The following is a 24,492-nucleotide window of genomic DNA, read 5'->3' as shown; positions in this document are numbered from 1 at the left end:
AGTCGGTCTCAGACATGGATAGCAAGGTTTCTCCCCAGAAACAGTTTTTTAACAAAAGAGCTAGACAGCAGTCTAGCTCTTTTGCTAGACCGCTATCTAGCAAAAGAGGCAAATTGACCAGAGAACACATGCAATTTATAGACACAATTTACATGGGTATATGAATTAACTTTCCAGATGACCCCAATGTAATAGTTTGGATTATATCAAGTTTGTCACTAAGCTTTAATGTTCTTCTTCTTTTATTCTCTGTATGAGGTTTATTAACTTTAGGAGCCATAGTGAGGGGCTTTTTAATTTAAATAAATGTAAAACAGTGGTACAATCCATGATATCTGCAGAATTCACTTTCAAAATGGTGAATGTAAACAAATACAGTAAGCACTTGACTTGCCATTTTCTTTTTTCAGCAGTGCAAGACATTTGCGCTGTATGCAAACGTCCGATCTCAATGTGCTGTTAGCTCGAATGTTCCGATATTTGGGGTGCCGTTATTTTGACAGTCTACTGTATATTCATAGTTGGATAGACAAAATCTTATCAATTTACTGTGGTTGCCTTCTCTAACAGATGATACAGTAAATTACTAGTCACCAAGTACATACTACGAAACTAATATAATCATGATACTGGTTCAAATATTTAAGAATATTTATTCACATAGTATTTCTTTAGTCTTTAACCAAAGCAGCAAAGGGTACTTATTTTTTGATATTATAATCTTTTCTAAATTTTTTTACCAATATGGTGTTATATAATTTTATACAACAGAAGCTACAAACTATATAATGATATAATAAGTAAATAAAAAAAATATTGTCTAGTGTAAATTTGTAAATAACTGCAGATTAGATACTAGGTGATGAAAAATTTTGGGAAATTCAGAAAATTTCCAGTTTAATAATTAAGTAGAAAGTATAATGCTGAGAAAGTCTATCATATTATAGATTATTTATCCATCCTTTCCTCATTTTTCCATTACATTAGATTCTTAGTATATCAATTTTTACAGCAAACTTGTTCAATTCTCCAGATTGCCAGCATCATCGCATAATGACACTAGCTTTCTGTGATGCTGCAGCAGCAGCTTCATTGGTCAGCATCTGAAATTCTTGAAACCGCTGAGAAATTCTCTGGTTTACCTTCAGGTATTTTTCCATGCAGTTCATTGCACACCGATCCTAAAAAAATTAGAAAAGTAAATGAATAAGTATAATAAGGCAATCCATCTTATTTTAAAATTAAAAAAATTAACAAGCAAAACTTGTGGAAAATGCAATAGTCCCTCAAGGTTCCCCTTTATATAATTATAGTGAACCCTCCTACTTAATCAGCATGAATTAGATACTGGAAAACCCTCTGAGGTCAGAAGCACAATAAATGTTAGTCTATAAAATGCTGCCCAAAACTGTAATTAAAATGCCTTTAATTTAAATCTGGGATTTGAGTCTAATGTATTAACAGGATTTTTTAAATTACAGTTTTGGTCAATGTTTTCTAGATTTTAACATGCAGTATAACCATACCTCGGTTAAATGAAAATCTAGTAATTCAGAGTTACATTTTCAGTTTGGAGAAACAAAATTTCTCATAATTTTTTTTTTGAAAACTTTTGGAATGTCATATTAGGATTGATGAATTACTTCTTTTGGGAACTTCACAGGAAATACCAGTAGAAAGAGCTGGCACTGGAGTTAGTTATATTTACCAAATCGGAATTATTCAGTCTCAATCATAATTCCTTTGTTCTTTGTGAGTCGCAGTGACTTAATTTTCACACTTCTAAAGTCAGTTTTTAAAGTATTTGTAATCAAATTCTTAACATCATTGCTGGTTTTCAGTTCACTGTCTTCTTTAGCAAGAATTATTAATAAATTTTGTTGTGTTTATCTATTATCTGTAGGAGGTTTCTTAGGAAAGGAAAAGCTATCATCTTGAATTGTTTGTTGAGTAGAAGATGGAACAGAGCTTCCATGGACAGCTTCAGCAAAAGAACAAACAGTGCTAGGGCTTTTAACTGTTTTTTCAATAGGCAATTTGTGAGCATCAGAAGTTATTTCAGAGGGAGAGAGAGTATCCACAACTTTGTCTAAAAGGTTAGCTCTAGTTTTAACTTCATCAAGAGCAGCCATTAGTTTCTCATTGTCTATAAAGTAGTGCTGTAGTAAACTGGACCATTTGTCCAAAATAAAATTGCCAGAAGCTTTGGTTATTCTATTAGCTTTGCATGTAAGGTAGCTCATAGTAACCTTCCTGTTGGCAATTGCTTGAAAAATTGCTGACATATCTTGATTAATGTCAGAATCAAATTCAGTGAGTGCTATATTTACAACACTGTGTTTTATTTACATTTTTTGACAATTCTGGAACAATCTGATGTAGGTTGACTAGAAGTAGGACCTAGCTTAGAGTTCTGAGTTAGTCACTAGATATGTGTTAATCCATTTTTTATTCAAACCAACCAGGGGTGCCTGAGATTCAATAAATTTAAGTTAACATCTGTGCTGGCCTTATCACTTAATGGAGGAAATTCCTCCGTATGGAGATGCCTTTTCATTGATGAATTATACATATGATTATTTAAATTATAATACAGTAAAGAGGAGACCAAAGGGGGAAAAAAAACAAAGAGAAGAAACCACTGGCCTGGGAAAGCAGGCTAGAGCAGAAGAGAGAACAGCTAAGAGCAGAAGATAAGCCAAATGACCCACTGCTAATGAGATAAAAGAAGCTGATCATAAAAGTGATGACCATCCTCAAAAAAATAAAACATCCATAGCACATATGAGTATAGTATTAGTATTAATAGTGGTAAATGATGCAAGAAAGAAAGCTTATACAGAATCAGCAAAAAAAAAAAAAAATTCCTATTTCACCGATCAATCCCCCCAAGAGTGTATCTAGTTCTTCTTAAGTAAGTCCTCAGAACTCCTACTCTTAAAGGTGCCTCCGTAGCCAGGTGGGAAGGAGCAGCAGTGCGTAGCACACGCTTCTTGATTAGACCGGGGTTCGAGCCCGTCACCACCAAATACGGAGGATGTGGAAAGGTCAAGGAATGACCACCGCATATCCCGGAGCAATATGGCCTTAGTTGCTAATGCTCCTAAAAACCAAAATAACATAACATAACATAACCTACTCTTAATGTCATTAGTGCCAACATTACAAAAATATTACCTTTTGTACCCATAGAAGATAGTATCTGCTCTACATTGTCATCAACTTTTGCCCCTGGCAGACAAACCCCGGTTGTATTCTACCTATCCTTTTTAGACAATACATTTCCCATTTACCCTGACAACAGAGTCACCAACAATAGCTACCATCTGTAGGACCTGGGAATCTTCTTTGGGGGATGCCACTGTGTTGCATGTGTAAGCTCTGGCATTGAAGTGGACAGCTGAGAGCTTGATGGGCCCCCAACTTAATTCCTTCAAGGGCATCTACTATTTTCCAGCTGTCATAAATGCCCATCAGAACAGTGAGTTGACGCCTATTATCCTCACACTCTTTACACTGAACACACACACACAAAGACACCCCCCCCCTGGCTATATTGCATCCCGTTCCAGATAGATCCACAAACATGGAACAAGTAGTAGATTTTGTGATGCTGTGATTTGGAGGAAAACCATTCCATCTCAGTTCTCCCCCAAGCCACTGCACTCCAGCTGCTTTGAGTCCTATGCTTTGCTGCTCTGGTCTGAGGCATAATTTCTGTTCAAATTCAATTTAATTGGGAATACTACACTAAAGTAATATACTTAAGTGAAATAATAACATTACATGCTCGTTATGCAGCAATAATATGTATTACACTATCAAGTTTATATGTATTATGTTACTGAGTTTATGCAATACCATTACAAGCTAATTATAATAGCTAATAAAATCATCTATTGATGCCAACCAACCTACATGATTTTAAGATACCTATGAGGTACCACAATCAAGACACCAGAAGTCCTCCTACCACAAACTACAGTACAAAGTTTTTAGTTTCGATGTTACGAGTTATGATATTTGTGCCAAATCAATGATACAAAGGTTCTATGTATATTAAGTAGTAATTTACAAAATCTCTAGCTGACTTTAAAAATGAAGTAACGAATGTGGCTAGGACTGTTGCATGTATATTTGCTGTGAGTGGCACCAGGATTTGCATCCATCTCCACCTGTGTATTCTGTATGCATACTAACCCCTGTGACTAGGCCTATAAAGCTATTTATAGAATATGATTTAATATGCTAATTAGTTAAATAAAACAGCAAAATAATCAGAGGATCGAAGAATAGTAATAGCCTTACAGTACAGAAAAAAAAAAAAAAAAAAAAGAGAGAGTACATAAGAGTACTTACTGATCATTAACTACTCCATAGGTAAATACCCAGTTGACCCCTGAATTTACTCAAAATCCAACTACTTGTGAAGACAACCTCTCCCGGCAATGAAGAACTAGCTGGCTAAAAGAAAACTTTTTACAATTCAATCTAAACCTCTTTCCCTGTAATTTGAATTTATGCCCCTACTTCAGGAATTCTTTAAAACAGTGAAAATTCTACCTTTATCCATTTTACTAACCTCCCACCTTATAAAACCACAATCAGGTCCTCTCTATGGTGCTTATTTGCCGAGCTCTATACTCCATGTATACAGTCTTTCCTCATATGGTCACCTTTTGCTGATCTCACCATGCAATTTACCCATCTTTGAACCTTTCCAAGAAGCTCAATGTCATTTTTTAGTTGAGATCTCCATACTTGAACACAGTATTCCAAATGTGGTCTTACAATTGCCCTATATAGTAGGCCTATGACCTCCATAGCTCTACAGGATAATTAGCATTAGCAAAGGCACATGATGCAAGAAAGCAAGCTTATTTAGCATCAGCCAAAAAAACCCCTTCTCATTTTATTCATCCACTTGCTCCAAATGTTTGTCTAGTTCTGCCTTGAATCTATTTAAGCTACCAACTTCTACAATGACAGATGGCAGTTTGTTCCAGCAATCAATCACCTGCTGGCTAATGGCAAACTTCTACACATCTATCCTACAACTGTCTGTAATGTTTGATAAATCATTGCTAGGATACCACCATGGACTTTACTGGCTGCCTGTTTACACTGTTCAGAAAACTTCATATCCACTCATATTGTAACTCCCAGATCCATTTCTTCCTGTACTGTTTTTAATTCAACCACACCAAGTGTATTAATTTATTTTGGGGTTGCTATTGCCCAAATGTTATTAAATTTCTCAGAAAAATGCTAAGACAGCATTTTGCTGCATTAAAATACAGCTATCACTTTTCTGACCATTCCTGCAGCCTGTTCAAGTCATACTGAAGGAGTGCTGCTTGGTACTGATCATTAACTACTCTACCAATCTTTATGTCATTTGCAAATTTTGACACTAAGCCTTTTATCCCATTGTTGATGTCGTTTATGAAAACCAGAAACAATTGTCAAAAAACTGATCACTGGAGAACCCCACTTCTGACTTTACCCCAATCTGAAGAATATCCTTTAATCACAACTTCCGTGTTTTGCTCTGCAGCCACCCAAAAATCCATTTTAGAATTTTTCCAGTAATCCCAAGATATTTTTCAGCTTACACAGTAAACTCTCGTGAGGGACTGAGTCAAATGCCTTGCTAAAATTCAAATAAACTATGTCAAAATTGTTCCACACAGCTCATGAGTAACAATGTCAAAATAGCTTACTAAGTTAGTTATACATGATTTTCCCTTAACAAAACCACGTTGTGTGTTATTTGTAATGCCATATCTATCTGAATGTCCCTGTATTGCACTCTTAATCGTTACTTCTAAGATTTTTCTACCATTGTAGTCAGGACACCATCTGTAGTTACCAACTTCACTCTTAGAACTGCCATTATGTACTGTGATACATTGGCACTTCTCCAGAGGAAGCTTACAGGAGTCTAAAGATGCCTTCATAATTAACTTCAATGGTTCAATACACTCTCTGGCACTCTTCCTCAAAATTACTGGGTATATGCCACCAACTCCAGGAGCCTTACTTGCCTTTCCAATCCAGTCATCTGTATTTTCGAAATGGAGGGTTATTCTTCAGTACAGACAGATGCAAAGTACCTGTTCAATTCATCTGCAACATCGGCTGGGTTGTCTAAGACTTTCCTCACACCCAGTGCACAAGGGTCTGATCTGATTTGCTTTTTCTTCCATGTATTTGCATACATGAAAAATTCCTTGTCCCCATTCTTTGACCTCTTAGCCAGTGCTTTCTCATACACAGCCTTGGCCTCTCTAACCTTATCTGTGGTACTATTACAATTCAATTTGTAGCTCTTATAGGCTTCAGTACTTTTCTCACTCTGTAACTGCCTTATGCTATTTTTTTCTGCTCTATTTGACTCGCCAGCTCTACCATTTCGGCATCCTCCTCAAATATTTTCTTAATGGTATGTATGCGTTAATGGCTTCTGTGATTTTTTCTTTAAAGGTATTCCATAATTCAAGTGTATTCTCCCTCACTCTGCAATCTGCCCAATTAATAGATGACATATAGCACCTTAAACTGTCAAAGTCCCCTGTTCTAAAATTAAAACTCATGCCTTTACCTTTAACTACTACAACATCTTTCTTCATCTTCAAACTGATAACTGCATGATCGCTACCTGCCAATGGTTCTTGTATTTTAAGACCCTGTTATGTCATCTAATTCGTGATTGAAGTCACCCATAATAAGACATTTGCACTTGCTTGTCCATTCCATTTGCATATAAAGATTCTTGTTATATTCTTCACAATCTTCTGGTCTGTAGATTACTTTCACTCTGATTATAACTTTGTTTCCAACTAACTCACACCATAAAGATTCTATGCTGGCAGACAACTTCAGACTCAGCAAAAGCTCTTCGCACTCAGGCTGTCTATTATGTCTGCATTAGTTGTCCTAACCAGGAATTCAAATTCAGCTACTTGACTGACAACACTACTGACATTGCTGTAGAGGCAGTTAAGACCAAGTATTTTTCTACAGTTTACTACCCTGACATACACCCCTTGAAGCTATTTAGGCTTGTTTACCTATCTTCCTGATCCTGCTCATTTGAAACATTGCTAGCATCAGAACATCTTGTTGACATCTGTGGTTAAATAAGAATTCTTGAGGTGAGTACAAGTATTACTTTCACCCATATCACAGATAAATGCAGACCTACATTACCCTTCTCCCATCTAACTAGCAGTTTCCCTGAACACTTAAGGTATCCTCAATGATACCGGCAAAAATCCTTGCACCACCTCTGTTCAAATGAATACCATCTTTACGAAATAGATTCCTTCTATCTACAAGTGCAGGCTATGCTGATAGATATTTTTAAACTAGAGTCTTGCAGATTCTCTCCAGTTTCAAGTTAATTCACAAGGCTTTCAGCATATAATACCTTCTATTGTGTCTGGACAGAATTGCAGAAACATACATATTCTGACATAATGCAAGGCATTTTTTCAGCATGGTCTTATTTACCCAACAAATGGCCAGGTCATGTTTGTTTAATATCGTTAGTCCCCACATGAATAATAATGCTCTCTTTACCATCCTTAAAATCAGAGAATTTGTTGCTCCCGGCAAACACCCCCTGATTCTGGTCCACCTATCTTTATTACAAAAAATATTACCCATTTCCCTGACAATAGTCTCTCAATAAAATTAGGTTGTCTTTAACCAGAGCAAATATTCTCAAGCTGAACCTCCTTGCACTCAGCAAGACTTTGCTAATATAGGGAGAGTGCTCAGTAAAACAGACAACTGGATATCTGTTGAAAATCAGAGTGTCTTCTACAGGAACACTGGGGAAGAGGAGGATGGCAAGAGACCCTCTCTGAACAGAAGGCACTCAAGGAGTTCTGGGGAAATCTGTGAAGCAGCAAAGTTAGCCATAATGGCCGTTTCCCCTTGGATAGACCTAGAACATACAAACAACAGAATGGAATATTCAGGAGGATGAACTACAACAGTCGATCAGGAAGTCCCACAACTGGCAAACCCCAAGGATAGGTAATGTCCACAACTACTGGTACAAGAAGTTCAGCTGCACACCCAGGAACATAACAGATCAGTTCATCCAGATAAGGCATTCTGACACATCCCAGTCTTTGATTCAAGGAATCGCCTATCTGTAGGCTAAGGGCAAAGACATCATAGACCAGCAAAGTACAGACTAAACACCTGTCTCCCAACAATGTACAAAAAAAAAGGGTCCTGAACAGCTGCATAACCAAGAAGATATCAGACCACTTCTAGAGGCAGAATATTATGGCTGAGCAGCAAAAAAAGGATGTAAGCAGATGAGAAAAGGTTGTGAGAAGGAATTGACCATTGACAAAGCAGTTAAGGAGCAAGCTAAAAAGAAGAGCCACAACCTGTACATGGCCTATGTAGACTACCGAAAGGTCTTTGACTCCGTATCCCAAAGGTAGCTGATAGACACACTGAAGATCTACAAAGTCATCTCAACACCGATATGCTTCCTAGATGCAACCATGGCAAAGTGGAGGATCACCATCAAGGTCAAGAACATCACAACCAGATTGATCCCTATCAGAATAGGAATCTTCTATGGCAGGGATTCTCAATGGAGGCAAAAATTGGCTTTTGGGGGCAAATGCGTATTACAATGGTTTGTAGCCCTCAAGTTCAACACTACCTGATGACATCTTATTCCTTAATATTTAATTTCTCTCATTGGGTTTTCTTTTCCCCTGTTTTTTAACATATAGGTGACAACTGATTTTTAACATATAGGTATATTACATTAGGAGTGAGTGAGAATTTTGATAAAAGGAAGATAATGGGCATGATTTAATTCAACCACCTTTGCTTTTCATAGGCATTAAATGCCTAAGTGCTTAAGAGGTAATGTCTCCGAAATCCTTGCCGTTTGCACCTTTCCAATAGCTGCGACCTTGATGGCGGCATGGTTTATTTATTTATTCTTTTGTTTCATTGGTAAATATATGAAGCTTGGATGAGATGAGGAAATGTTTCAGTCTATTGTTTCTACTTTCTAAGCGACAATTAGTATTGATTTATTGTTTCCTCGTGGAAGTTGTTTATTTTTAATCCACAGTCCTTTTGTGAGTGACATGGGCTATGAGAGTTAAATAAAAATAGTTTATATTTTATTATTTAATTCTTTGTAGTTATTCAACCCATCATCAATCATGTCAAGTGCTGAAAATAAAAAAGTATCAACAGTATCTGGATGAATATCTAGCTTATGGTTTTATTGAAAGTCCATTTGACTCAAGACAGCCTATGCATCTTATGTGTAATAGTTCTTTTTCAAATGAGGCTATGAAACCATCAAGACTTTTAGATCACTTAAAAAGGAAATATCCTAATCAAGTTGGTAAACATAACGAATATTTTAAAAATTGAAAACAGAATTTTGAACAACGTAACACTGTTACTTCCTTAATTACAAATGACAATGGAATGATTGCATCTTATAAAATTGAAGAAATCATTGAAAAAACTGGTAGTGCTCATACAGTTGCTGGCACTGTTATATGACCTGCATTAGACTGTAATTTCAACAGCGATGCATCAAAATCCTTCCAGTATTTTAAAAACATTGCCATTGAGCAACGATTCCATTTGAAAACGAATCGATGAGACATCAGTTAACATTTAAGAGCAGCTAATTGACAAACTAAAAACAAGAAAATTATGTATTCAGATTGACGAATCCACAGTTGCTGACAATAAGGCCCTTCTAATGGCATATTTTCATTATTTCGATGATGATTGTACATTGCAAGAAGAGATATTGTTTGTAAAATCTATAGAAACTAACTGTACAGGAGCATCCATTTTTGCTGCTGTAAAAACATGTTTGATGAAAAACAAGTACTATTGGAAATTTGGTATCCTGTGTCACTGATGTTGCTACCTCCGTGGTTGGAAGACAAAGGTTTTATAGCCCACCTAAAGGAAGTATGTCACAAAGCGAAGTTCTTGCAATACACTGCATTGTACACCGACATCGTCTGGTTGCAAAAAATATTAGTCCAGTTCTTTATCAATATCTCAGTATAGTTATTAAAACCATCAATAAAATAAAGTCACATGGCAAATATGATCGCCTTTTCAGAAAATTTTGTGTTGATACTGAAGAACAGTATTCGAGGTTTCTTTTACATACACGTCAGATGACTTTCTAAAGGAAACTGTTTAACAAGATTTTAAGACCTTTTTGACTACAATAATTAGTTTTTTAGAAAGCGAAGAGAGGAGACAGATTTAGTAAAGGAGATCAGCAAACACAAAAAGGACTTATACTACTGTAAGTTGTTCTTTAAAATGTGAAATGAAAAATAGATTTTCAGATTCCTTTTCTTTTGAAGTGAAGTCATGGATGTTAGATACAATTGGATGTGATTTTGGGTCTGCTAGTGAAGAAATTCATTAAGAACTCACTGAATTAAAATGTAACAAAGAATGCAAATATAATTTCGAAAAATGTTGAATGGCTGAGTTGTGGGGATCAAAAACAACTAAAATTCTTTATCCAACAATGGGTTCTGGAATGACCAAAGTACTTCTCTGTTTTCCAATGTCTCATATGGTTGAAAGTGGTGTTAGTTCAGTAAATAAAATATATATAAAGGAAAGAAACAGAATTGATATATATTCAAGAGTTGACTGAATTAAACTTTCTAACACAATACCTAACATTGAACTTTTAGCTAAGAAGCATCAGGCTCAAGGATCCCACTGAATAAAAGGAGTAAGTTTTTTAAGGAATTGGAGTCACTCATAATCAGATAATCGTGCTTACTAGTATGTTTGTTTGTTTGTGGATTTTTTTGACGCATGGGCGTCTATGGCCATAGTGTGCCATGCATAGGTTAGTATTTATGCTATTTCTTTATGGATCGAGAGTCAGGAAACTGATTTTTGACTAGCTAAAGGAGGTGGTATACACTGATCGTTTTGAGAAAGGTAAAAATTTTTGAGACATTTGTTTTATTGCCCAAAAGTGTGCTTACAAGCCAGTTCGGTGTACCTGAAGAGAATTTTGTCATGCCTTTCAGTGTCATTTGGTCTGTAACATACCCTAACAGTCATCTTCCCTTTACAGCAAGTTGTATCACACTAACTCGACATCTGCATTACCTTGACCTAATTCAGGATGTAATCATAATCTTTAGACCCTGATGCCATTTTTGATCAGAAGCATCCAAAAGGAATAAGTATTTTCTTGTTTAAAATTTCATGGGGGGGGGCAATTAGGAAAAAAAAATTGTCTAAAAAATCCCTTTAGGGGGTGATAATTAAAAAAAGGTTGAGAAACACTGTTCTGTGGAGATTCCCCAAGTCAACTATGGTTCTAACATTCAACCCACTGTCCATCATGCTCAACAGTAAGTATGGATGTATCATTAAAAGGAGAGAGAGAGCCTGTACACCCTCTTTCACCTGATGTACACATGGATGACATCAAACTATGTGGCAACTGAGGATCATCCCCAACAACTACTCCAGATCACTGAAGATTTCAGAACTGGCAGCAGGATGTAGTAGTAGTAGTGGCATGTGATGCAAGAAAGCATGTGTATGAGCTTATGCAGCATCAGCCAAAAAAAAAAAAAAAAAAACATATCATTCCCTCCAAATGCCTGTCCAGTTCCTCCTTAAATTTATTCAACCTATCAACTTCCACAACGACAGATGGAAGTTTGTTTCAGCAATTAACCACCCGCTGGCTATTTCTTATTCTATTAGATGTAGAATAGATATGCGGAAAGGCAAATTTCCGCATATCTATTCTACATCTGTCTTTTCTTAATTCGAATTTATGCCCCCTTAGGTTCGTAATCTGAACAAGTGGAAGAATTCAGCATGCTCAATCCATTCAAGGCCTTATACACCTCAATCAGATCACCGCGCAGGTGCCTAGTCTCCAGCCACTGCAATTTGCAGAACTTAAGCCTCTCTTGGTAAGAGTATCCCTTCATTGCCCTCACCAATCTTGTTGCCCTTCTCTGTACATGCTCAAGTAAATCTACATCCTTCCTAAAATGAGGCCTCCAGACCTGTACGCAGTACTCAAGGCGTGGCCTGAGGGATAATCATCTTCTTTTCCCTGCTAGCAAAATTCCTATATATCACTGACAAAACCCCATGACCTGCCATGGCAGCCTGTCTGCATTGCTCAGAAAACTTCATATCTACCTGCACAATTGCTCCCAGGTCTTTTTCATTTTCTACCAGCTTAAGCGTAGTACCACACACTTGGTACGTTTCTCTGGGTTTACTTCTACCCATATGCAGTACTTTGCATTTGTCAAGGTTAAACTTCAGTTGCCACTTCTTAGCCCATCTGCCCAAATTATCTAGATCCTGTTGCAGCAGCACACTGCCATTACTGTCATTAACAACCTGTCAACCTTTGTATCATCTGCAAACTTCGACACTAAGCCTGATATACCTTCATCAATATCATTGATAAATATACAAAACAACAGTGGACCCAACACTAAACCCTGTAATACTCCACTAATAACATTAGTTCACGAAGAGCACCCATTGATTACCATCCTCTATCTTCTCCCACTTAACCATCCTTTTATCCATTGTAGCAAATTACCCTTAATACCATTCTGCTCCAATTTGTACAATAGTCTTCCATGCATAACAGTGTCAAAAGCTTTCCTGAAATCCAAATATATGATATCAAAATTATTTTTTGCATCCAGTTCCTTTGTAACCACATCATAATATCCTATCAAATTTTTCAGACAAGGCTTTCCCTTAACAAATCCGTGCTATGTCTTGTCTAGATGATCCTGCAATGCATCTTTAACCAGTGACTCCATTATTTTACCCGGAACAGAAGTTAAACTAACTGGTCTGTAATTACTCGTGTCACCCTTCGATCCCCCTTTGTGAATTTGGAATACATTTGCACATCTCCAGTCTGTGGGAACCTCCCCTGAGTCCAAGGATGCTCTCATAATTATGGCTAAGGGTTTGCTTAGTTGCTTTGCCGCCCCCTTTAATATAACTGGATAGATCCCATCCACCCCAGGTGTTTTTTTTATGTTTAACTTCAACAATTTTTCCTCCACTTTGCTCTCAGTTATTACAAAATCATTAAGTATCCTGCTACAATTTGATAACCTTCTGCCATTTTCAAACCTTAATAATTCCTCATGTGTGAACGTAGATGCAAAATACTCATACAGTTTGTTTGCTATCTGAGCAGGATCATCAACAGTCGAACCATCGATGTCAAGTGGACCAATCAGATTCATCCCCTTCCTTTTAGAGTTTATATAAGTAAAGAAATCCTTGCTTTTTTTCTTAGCATCTTTTGCCAAGAATTTTTCGTAATCTGCCTAACCTCCTTTGTGACCTGATTACAGACTAGCTTATATCTGCCATAGGCTTTTGAGTCGCTTGATAATTTATATGCACCCCTCATTAGTTCATTAGATAACCATTTAGGCCTAAACCTTGAACAATATTTCTTAATAGGTATGAAACTTTTAGTAGCATCCACGATTAATTCCTTGAATGCTTCCCACTTAGAATTTACTGTTGGTAACATTGTCAGTTTATCCCACTGTACAGAATTTAAAAACTTTCTAAGACCACTGTAGTCACCTTTACGGAAGCAAAAACCCTTTCCTTTACCCCTAATTGTAATTTTATCTTTTAGTAAATCCCACATCAGTACACTGTGATCACTGCCACCTAGTGGTTCCTTTATCTGCAAATTCTTAATACACGAATGTAAATTGACCTAGACAAATGCAAGACCCATGAATTACATCACGGAAATCCAGTTGGCTAAAACTACCAGAGGAAGACAGGTGAAGAAATTGAAGCCATTACAGAGGGAGAGACCTACAAATATTTGTGGATAATGCATGCTCAACAGTTAGAACTCAAGGGATCAAGGCTTGCCTGACTGAGAAATACCATCAAAGACTGTGGAGCCTGCTAAAAATCAAGCTGACTCATGGAAACATGGCCAGAGCCACAAACACCTACAGTCCCAGTACTAACATACTCCTCTAGAATCATAGATTGGACCAATAACGAGCTTGAGGAGATTATGAGATCAATCAGGATAACAATGATCAAGAACTGCCAACACCAGCTGAAGTTGGCCATTGAGAGACTGACCATAGCCCGGAAAGAGGGAAAGGACTGACTGACCTCACTGAACAAGGGGAGAAGGTGATTAAGAACCTGTGTGATTACTTCCAGGAAAACACAGCACCAACCTACCAGGACATAAGAAAGACAAATGGCACACAACATTCAACCTCCTTAACAATGAGACTCCACTTACACAGACAGAAGAAACAGAGACAGAAATATGGGTGAAGAAGCACCCCATGGCAACAGTACCATGACCTCCATCAAGAATAGATAAGATGGCTTCCAATGCATAACTCATGAGTGGGAGGCTCTTACCTACAAAGGATTCATGCTTTCCATCCAAGACCAGGTAATCAACCAGGAACTACGTTGCCAAGGGCCCCATAGTGACAGATGATACATATTGACAATGTCTCCTGGCCTCAGAAACATTCCAGCAGATCACTGAGGGATGCAGGGTGATTACCCAGATGGTGTACACTGATAGACAAGACCAGGTTGCTAGAATAATGCAATAGAAGCTAGCACAAAAATACCACTTGATTACATAAATCCAACTATTATTACTATTATAATTACTATTATTATAAGTACAAACTCTAATCTGTACTAGAGGCATTTATTCACAAATAAATGCTTTTAATAATGAGAAAAACTAATCAATACATCATTATCAACTTCTACTGCCACTACCGATAACACACACCATCTGTTTACTGAGAATGCAGGGAGAAACTGTGGTAGTAGGAAACGAGTCTTCCCAGTAAGTTTTCCTGAAGTTTCCTGTGTTGGCTTTCTTTACCTTCGAGGAGCCCCCCCTTAAAATTTTTTATAAAGTCTACATGCCATCCAAGTTGAAGAACAAGTGGAAGTAAAAAGACAAAATTTAGCTACGCATATACATACTTTTATAAACTAATATATACTTTTGTACATTTAACCTCACAAAATAAAAAAAATAAAAAAGAGTAAGAATAGAAATAAATAAAAAACACTTAGTACGTGAATTAGTGAGATGGTTTGTCCATATTTCATTAAAAAAGTGCTCTGTGAAAAAATTTTGAATATACTAAATCAAGCTATAATAAATCCAAATGCAACAAGCATATTACAAAATACGATAGTAGTGTGAAGGCATCATTTCAACTGTATCGCACATATTGTGATCATCCTTCACAACAAATTACCATGTATTGCACTACCTCAAATAAGTAATGCTTCACTAATGGAGGAGACTATTGTTACTTATTCTCAGTGGGCACCATCACCCAGACGGCACCATTTCGAGGCTTGTTGGCCTTTCATCAGTGGGCGGGCAGGTACCCTGGTATTGCAATCATAAAAACCCAGTCGTGCAGTTAATCACACAATATGAGAGATGCTGAAAGGTGTATGTGATTATACTACAATAAATCCAAATGCAACAAGGCATAATATTATAAGAGCTTAAAATTACACTATTAAATATTGGTGTAGATACACAATAAATAGCCCTTAACAAAAACTACAATAGTGGTGTAAAGGCATCATTTCAACTGCATCTCATATTGTGATCATCCTTCACAATGAGCTACCATGTACTGCACTACCTCGAATAAGTAACGCTTCACTAATACAGAAGACTATTGTATTTTTAGTGGAATACATGGTAGCTCATTGTGAAGGATGATTACAATATGAGATGCAGTTGAAACGATGCCTTGACACCACTATTGTAGTTTTTGTTAAGGGCTATTTATCGTGTATCTACACCAATATTTAATAGTGTAATTTTAACTCTTATAATATTATGCCTTGTTGCATTTGGATTTATTATAGTATTATCATGTACACCTTTTGACACCTCTCATATTATGTGATTAACTCCACAACTGGGTTGTCATGATTTCAATAACAGGGTACCTGCCCACCCATTGATGAAAGGCCAACAAGCCTTGAAATGGTGCCGTCTGGGTGGTGGTGTCCACCAAGAATAAGTAACAATAGTCTTCTCTATTAGTGAAGCATTACTTATTTGAGGTAGTGCAATACATGGTAGCTCATTGTGAAGGATGATCACAATATGAGATGCAGTTGAAACAATGCCTTCACACTGCTATCACAGTTTTCACTTAAGAGCCATTTATGGCATATCTACACCAATATTTAATACTAAATCAAGCTGTAAGAGGTTATCATCTGTTGTATATTTTCCAACAAAATCAAATGAACATGTGCAGTCTTTCAAGCGACTATCACACCATTCCTGACTTGAGAATCACCTGTATCACTGGGTTTGAAAAGATTAGAGGAGCAGCTAGAAATTCATATAGGGTTGGGGGAGATGTAAACTCATAATGAGAGAAGTATGTATATCTGCTATATTAATTTATTTATTATTGTGAATATAAAACATCAAATTTTATTTTAAAGTAGAAAACTAAGTCTAGTTTCCCTTTATTTTTTATTAGTATCTTAAAATGGATACTGACAGAACTGATAGTAGGATGTTTGTAATAATTTTAAATGATAATGATAATAGTAAAATATATGAATTTCTTGGAGCAAAAACTCTTTCCCCATTTGAGATAATGGAAAAAACTGATGTATCATTTCATTAAAATATTTTGTTATGAATTAGTGTGTGCCTAAAAAAAAAAATATATATGTGCAACTTTTTTTTGCAGATGAATTTTTTTTAATGATAAGCAACAATATTAACAGAAAAATTTATATTAATAAAAGAACATGGCATGCTAATTAGTATAGGACAAAGGACTTACTTCCTTATCCCTAATCTGTCTAAGCGTAAAATCATGAACACAATCCACAAAACATATCTCAGACAATTTGTTGTAGGAAAAAAGAAAATCTTTAAACTGGAAGAGGGAAAAAAAATTCTCTTAGTATAACCAAAGGTAAAAAGCAATTTTATAAGGCTATAAACTGACCAAAACCAAGTGTAGTGCAAAGTAAGAATCAAAGTACTGTCCTGAATATCAAATTTTTTTTTTTTTTGATACTAAACTTATAACTATAGCACTAACTCCTAACATTTACCTGCATGCACACTCAAATAACTTTCAATAAATTCAAATTTTCAAAAATATTTGTTTGGATCATTTTGATTAATTTTTCTGTTCAGAGAAACCAGAAATAGTTGGGGGTTGGGATGCCTACAACTGGATTTCCTAAATTTAATGCAAATGCACTTAAAATATCCTAATTTTCAATGGCAGTTACTGATCTGCACTAATGCATCAATTACTTTTTTTTTCTTTTTTTTTTTCAAATGAAAATCCAAAACACGAGAGGTATTAGAACCTATAAATACTTAGTACTGTTCTTGGGTTGGAGGCTGAGAGGATAAAAGAAGATATTTGTTGACATTAGACTTGAACTTCTGTAGATTCTAATTTTCAGGAAATACGTATGAAGGAAAGTTGTTCCAGAAAAGACAAAAAGTTGGTTCTGTGAGTTTGAAATTGGACAGTAAATGGATGTTGGCTTGTTGTGGCGGCACAGGTTCGGACTGTTGAGAGAGAGAGAGAGAGAGAGACAGAGAGAGAGAGAGAGAGAGAGAGAGAGAGAGAGAGAGAGCAGGAATTATAAAGCCAATTCAGAAGAACAGGGCCCATGGAAGTATTTGCACCTTAGAAGTATTAGAAAAGGCATGCAGCAGAAACAGTATGTATATGAGACAGCGAGTGGAGAGACTGTTAGAGGTGAGTCATTAATTAACCTAACTGTCCTCTTCTGAATGGAATCGGGAAGTCTGAGAGAGGTTTTGGGGGCACCTCCCCAGATATGGGAACAATATTCCATGGTAGGACAGATTTGCGATTTCTACAGAGTCTGGAAGAAAAGTAATGTCGAAAGAGAAAACCAAGTTTTTTAGAAGAAGAGGAAGCAATATTTGTAATGTGCTTGTGCCAACAGAGATTAGATTAGCGATTAGAGTCAGGTAATCCCCAAAACAGATATATCATCTTGGCTAAAAATCGGAGTATCACCAAAGATAAGAATTTGAGCAGAAGAATTCTTTTTGCAAGATATAAGACAAGACAGAGTTTTAGAAGGATTTAAATCAACTAAGTTGTCTTTGCCCCACTGGAGAATTACCTGGAGATCAGCATTTAAGGAATTGGTAGCAGATTTTCGAGAAGTTGAAGCTGACTGAGCAGGGTAAGGTTTCTCAAACTGGAAAGTGGAATGCAATGTGCTATCATCGGGGGACGATGATAGCACATTGCCGGCGTCCCTTGGGGGGACGCCGGCATTAGTGGAGAAGTTAGAAGACAGAGAGCCATCTACCATCACTCTCAGTGAGCGATCTGCTTGTGTTTCACCGAAATTTTACATTGAATTTGTCCATAAATGGGTAACATAAGCCAAAATATTGCCTGTGGATTGACATTGACGGAATCCATACTGGCGATCGTTGATCAGACGGAAGGTTTCTAGGTAATTTAAGAGTTGGCAGTTAATTGATTTCTCCATTACTTTAGAAAGAGTAGAAGTAATTGCAATGGGATGATAATTGGATGGAAGGGATTTGTCACTCTTTTTAGGAATTGGCTGCATATGAGCAAATTTCCAAGCTGAAGGAAAAACACCTTGGAAATAAGAAAGTGCAAAAAGGCAGCAAAGAACAGGAGTAAGTTCAGGAGCACAGATTTTGAGAAAAAGTGAAGAAATACCATCAGGACCTGCAGCTTTCTGACCATCAAGATTCGTCAAAATCCTTCTGACATCCTTTTGACAGAAGACCACAGGAGGCATTGAATGGAGCATTTTGGGAATGGTGCGAGGTGTTTTGCCAAGATTATTAATACATGAGTTGGGAGAAAAATGGCATGCTAGCAGGTCAGCTTTATCCTTGGCTGAAGTGACAACAGAACCATCTGGTTTGTTTCGGGATTTATTAGGCACATTGGCAACTATGGCCATAGTATGTCAAGAACCATCTGGTCTTACAGAGGTGGGAGCAGAGATTGGCAAAAGTTACAGCCAATCGCTTTGGCAAGAGACCAGAATGCTAGGCTACCATTCGGGCAAGAAGAGAATTTTCTGCTCTTGGCTTGTTCAAAATCTAGTTAGAACTGATTAATAACTGCTTTACAATTGTTGCGAGCTTTGATGTAGGCAGAAAATGAAACTGAAGAATTGGAAACAAGCCAATTACAATGTAACATTCTTCTCTTGAACAGCCTTAGTGCATTTATTGGAAAACCAAGGTTTAGATAAAGGATGAGATTTTAAAGTGGAGTGTGGAATAAAGGATTCCATTCCTACAAGAATAATTTCATTGACATGATCTGAGCAAACGTTGACATCAGAAGTTTTGAAACAGTAATCTGACCAAGAAAAAGAAGAAAAGAAATCTCGCAGGTCATCCCATTTTGCATTCTTGTAATGCCAAATGACATGAGGTTGGGAATAGCCGTGAGATAAAGGCTCCACTGGAGAAGAGAAAATCACCAAGTTGCGATCTGAGGTGCCTAAAGGACCACTCACTTTGGCCGTGTACTTAGAAGGGTTGTTTGTGAGGAAACCATCAAGCGTGTTGGCTGTATGGTTAGGATTGTCCGGTATTCTTGTAGGTAAATGAACAATCTGTGCAAGGTCATTAGTAATTGTAAAAGCGTCAGCATCTCGACCAGCTGGGTCGGTGTGACTAGAAAACGGAAGCCAGCTGGAGTTGTGAATATTAAAATCACCAAGGAAAATTACCTCACTGTTAGAAAAGTTGGACTTGAATTTATTTAAACTATCACCACTGACTAAAGGCAAATTTCCACATATCTATTCTACAACTGTCTTTCCTCAATTTGAATTTATGTCCCTTTAGGTTCGTAATCTGAGCAAGTGGAAGAATCCCATCAGAATTCAGCGTGCTCAACCCATTCAAGGCCTTATATATCTCAATCAGATCATATCGCAGGTGCCTAGTCTTCAGCCGCTGCAATTTGAACTTAAGCCTCTCTCTCGGTAAGAGGATCTCTTCATTCCCCTCCCCAACCTTGTTGCTCTTCTCTGTACACACTGAAGCAAATCTACATCCTTCCTAAATTGAGGCCTCCAGATCTGTACGCAGTACTCAAGGCATGGCCTGACCATTGCCTTATGAAAAGGGGTAATCAACTTTTCCCTGCTAGCAAAATTCCTGTATATCATTGACTTCATGACCTTCTCTTGCAGCCTGTCTACATTGCTCAGAAAACTTCATATCTGACTACACAATTACTCCCAGGTATTTTTCATTTTCTACCACCCTAAGTGTAGTACCACACAGTTGGTACGTTCCTCTGGGGTTACTTCTACCCATATGCAGTACTTTGCATTTGTTAATGTTAAACTTCAGTTGCCACTTCTCAGTCCATCCGCCCGAATTTTCTAGATTCTGTTGCAATAGCACACTGCCATTACTGTCATTAACAACCATGCCAACCTTTGTATCATCTGCAAACTTTGACACTAAGCCTGATATACCTTCATTAATATCACTGATAAATATACAAAACAACAGTGGGCCCAACACTGAACCCTGTGGAACTCCACTAATAATATTAGTGCACGAAGACTAGCACCCCTTGATTACCACCCTCTGTCTTCTCCCACTCAACCACCCTTTTATCCATTGTAGCAACTTATCCTTAATACCATTCTGCTCCAATTTGTACAGTAGTCTTCCATGCACAACAGTGTCAAAAGCTTATCTTATCCAAGTATATGATATCAAAATTATTTTTTGGATCCAGTTCCTTTGTAATCACATCGTAGTAACCAATCAAATTTGTCAGATAAGAGTTTACCTTAACAAATCCACGCTATCTGAATTATTGCTGCAGTCTTGTCTAGATGATCCTGCAATGCATCTTTAACCAGTTAGATTTTGCTGTTGGTAACATCATCAGTTCGTCCCATTGTACAGAATTTAAAAACTATCTGAGACCACTGTAGTCACTTTTACTGAAACAAAAACTCTTTCCTTTACCCATGATGGTAATTATATCTTTCATTATTTCATTAACTTCAAAGTAAATCCCACATCAGTAAACTGTGATCACTGCCACCTAGTGGTTCCTTTATGTGCAAATTCTTAATACACGAATGATCACTGCTGATAACTAGATCAAGAGTATTACACTCTCCGGTTGCCTCTCGAACATGCTGCTGCAGAAAACAATCACCCAATAAATCGACAAAAGTCTTGTTAGTATGCGAGTGACCAACCCACAAGTTCCAGTCAATATCTGGGAAGTTAAAATCCCCCATTATAAGACATTCTGATTTACTAGCCCACTATTTCTCTGTACAACTGTTCGTTGTACTCATTCGAGTCATTAGGCCTATAACACACTCCTATTCTTATTTTTGCTTTCCCAGTACTTATGTCACACCACACTGACTCAACATTGCAGTGTCCATCTATGTCAACTGGATGCACCTCCTTTGATTTTGTTTTTCTTAATTAACAGCATAACTCCTCCTCCCTTCCTACCCTGTCTATCCTTTCTGTACACATTGTAGTCCTCAAAACTCTAATTCTGCATTTCTAATATCTGTGTGACACCACGTCTCTGATATCCCAATAATATCCATCTTTGATGTCTTGACCAACACTTCAAATTCATCGAATTTATTTATTATACTTCTAGCATTAGTATACATGCAACTATACATAAACCTATTCTCATTCTTAGTTACGCCTAAGACACGCCATATATTTATTTGTTTCGTGATGACTGCCATCAGTCCCTGAAACCCACAGCACAACTCGCTCCAGGCCACTGATTATTCTGATAGAAGTAGTGCAAGAATCACCTTCACCTCTGCCTGTTGCTACTTTTAACCTTTTAGTCTGTGAATCCCCCCATGCTAGAAGTTTTCCGACCCACCTAACACTACCTTGATAGTTTCGGCAAATATTCTTGCACTCTTTCTATTTAAGTGTATCCCATCCCTGTAGAAGCAGTCTCTCCTGTTAACAAGCTGAGACCACGCTGAAAAAAATTCAACCCCACGAACCTTGCACACTCCCTCCAGGGCGGCACCTCCGTAGCCAGGTGGGCAGAAGCAGCAGTGCATAGCACACACTTCTTGATTAGACCGAGATTTGAGCCCATGACCACCAAATATGGAGGATGCAGAAAGGTCAGAAATGACCATATCCCCGCATATCCCAGGAGCAATATGGCCTTAGTTGCTAATGTTCCTAAAAACCAAATAACAACAACAACCCTACAGGGCCGAACTGATCGACAAGGCTTTTGTCATGTACTCCCTCCTGTCGTGTCTGGGAAGAATTGCAGACACGTTCATATTTAACCCTAACTCACGACTTTTTTGTATTGTTTTGAGATCTGCAGATTTACTTGTTAAGTAAATCTGCAGATCTCCTAATCTTAATGGCATTGTTGCCAATGTGTACAACAATATCACCCTTTGTGCCCTTAAAAGATGATATGACATCATCAACTTTTTGCCCCTGGCCCACATGCCTGGGTCAAAAGTTGATGGATGATGCACAGTAGTGAGCATCATAAAAAGGATAGACTGATGCACAATAGTGAGCTCTGGTGTTGAGTCAAGCAGCTGAGGGCTTAACGACCCCTCGAGCTCTCATAGATGCCCATCAGAACGCTGAGTTGACGTCTAATTTCTTGACACTGCACCTGGCACACACAAAGACATCCTCCTTGGCTAGATCATGTTCTATTCCAGAGAGTTCAGCAAACATTTCACAAGTTGCACATTTTTTTTAGGCTGCGATGCGTGGGAGAAATGCCTGTCTCGGTTCTCCCCCGTGTCACAGAACACCTGCCATTATGAGAAATCCTTGGCAAAGGATGTAAAAAAACAACAACAAAGAATTCTTTACTTAGTAAACTCTAAAAGGAAGGGAATGAATGAGATTCGTCCACTTGATGTTGGTGGTTCTACTGTTGATGGTCCTGCTCCGATAGCTGACAAACAATGAGTTTTTTGCATATATATTCATACATGAGGAATTGTGTAAGGAAGGGGAAGACAGAGAAGTTTACTAAACTCTAACAGGGAGAGCTGGACAATTTTGTAATAATGGCGAGTAAAGTGGTGGAGAAATTGTTGAAGTTAAACATAAAATAGGCACCTGGGGTGGATGGAATCTATCCAGTTATACTGAAAGAGGCAGCGAGGGAAGTAAGCAAGCCCTTAGCCATAATTGTTATAGCATCTTTAAATTCAGGGGAGGTTCCTTTGGACTGGAGATATGCAAATGCAACCCCAATTCACAAAGTGAGTTAAAAAGGTTACACAAATAATTATAGACCTGTTGATTTAACTTCTGTGAAGTCTCTTGCTGAGTGCCAGAAGTTTCTGCTCGAGTGTGTCAAGGTATTTTTCGATTCTCTGAATATGTCTCACGTGTTGTGGACATTGTCTTTCTTGAGGATGGTTTTCACTTCTCTGATAAGCTTTTTTTTTTTTTTTTTTATGTAAACCCCAAACACGAGAGGTACTGGAACCTACAGTACTTAGCACCGTGCTTGGGTTGGAGGTTGAGAAGACGAAAGGAGATATTTGTTGACATTAGACTTGAAATTCTGTAGACTGTGATTTTCAGGAAATACATACGAAGGAAGGTTGTTCAAGAAAATGGCAGTTGAATGAATAAACGAGGAAGATGAAAAGTTGGTTCTGTGAGTTATAAGTTGGACAGTAAATGGTTGCTGGCTGGTAGTGGCATGTGTTCGGACTGTTTTGAAAGAGAGAGCGGGAATTATAGAAGCCAATTCAGAAGAACAGTGCCCATAGAAGTATCTGTAGAAGAGGCATGCAGCAGAAACAGTACATCTATGAGACAGTGAGTGGAGAGACTCAGTTAGAGATGAATCATTAATTTAACCTAACTGCCCTCTTCTGAACAGAATCAAGAAGCCTGAGAAAGGTTTTGGGGCACTACCCCAGATGTGGGAACAATATTCCATGGTAGGGTGGATTTGCGATTTGTACAGAGTGAACAGCTGTTTGGAAGAAAAGTAACGCCGAGAGCGAAAGAGAAAACCAAGTTTTTTAGATGCAGAGGAAGCAATATTTGTAATGTGCTTGTGCCAAGAGAGATTAGAAGTCAGGGTAATCCCCAAAAGAGATATATCATTTTGCCTAGAAATCGGAGTGTCACCAAAGATAAGCATAGGAGCAGAAGAATCCTTTTTGCGAGATATAAGACAAGACTGAGTTTTAGAAGGGTTGAAATCAACTAAGTTGTCTTTGCCCCATTGGAGAATTACCTGGAGATCGGCATTTAAGGAATTGGTAGCAGATTTTCGAGAAGTTGAAGCTGATTGAGCAGAACAAGAT

General features: G+C 37.5%; 1 protein-coding gene across 1 annotated transcript in view; it reads right to left on the bottom strand.

Moving 5' to 3' along the window:
• Positions 1–938: 938 nt before the first annotated feature.
• Tim9a (translocase of inner membrane 9) overlaps positions 939–24,492 on the bottom strand; it is a 58,086-nt gene continuing 34,532 nt past the window's right edge. The window contains exons 3-4 of the mRNA XM_090375420.1: positions 16,929–17,024; positions 939–1,181 (exon numbers count right to left, since the gene is read on the bottom strand). Of these exons, the coding sequence (XP_090231546.1) occupies positions 1,044–1,181; positions 16,929–17,024 (234 nt within the window). The 3' untranslated portion in view covers positions 939–1,043. The remainder of the gene's footprint in view (positions 1,182–16,928; positions 17,025–24,492) is intronic.

The sequence above is a fragment of the Mastigoproctus giganteus genome, chromosome 6 (assembly GCF_048544385.1).
Source record: "Mastigoproctus giganteus isolate SK-2022 chromosome 6, ASM4854438v1, whole genome shotgun sequence".
NCBI lineage: Eukaryota > Metazoa > Arthropoda > Arachnida > Uropygi > Thelyphonidae > Mastigoproctus > Mastigoproctus giganteus.
This window is presented reverse-complemented; position numbering and strand designations above follow the sequence as displayed.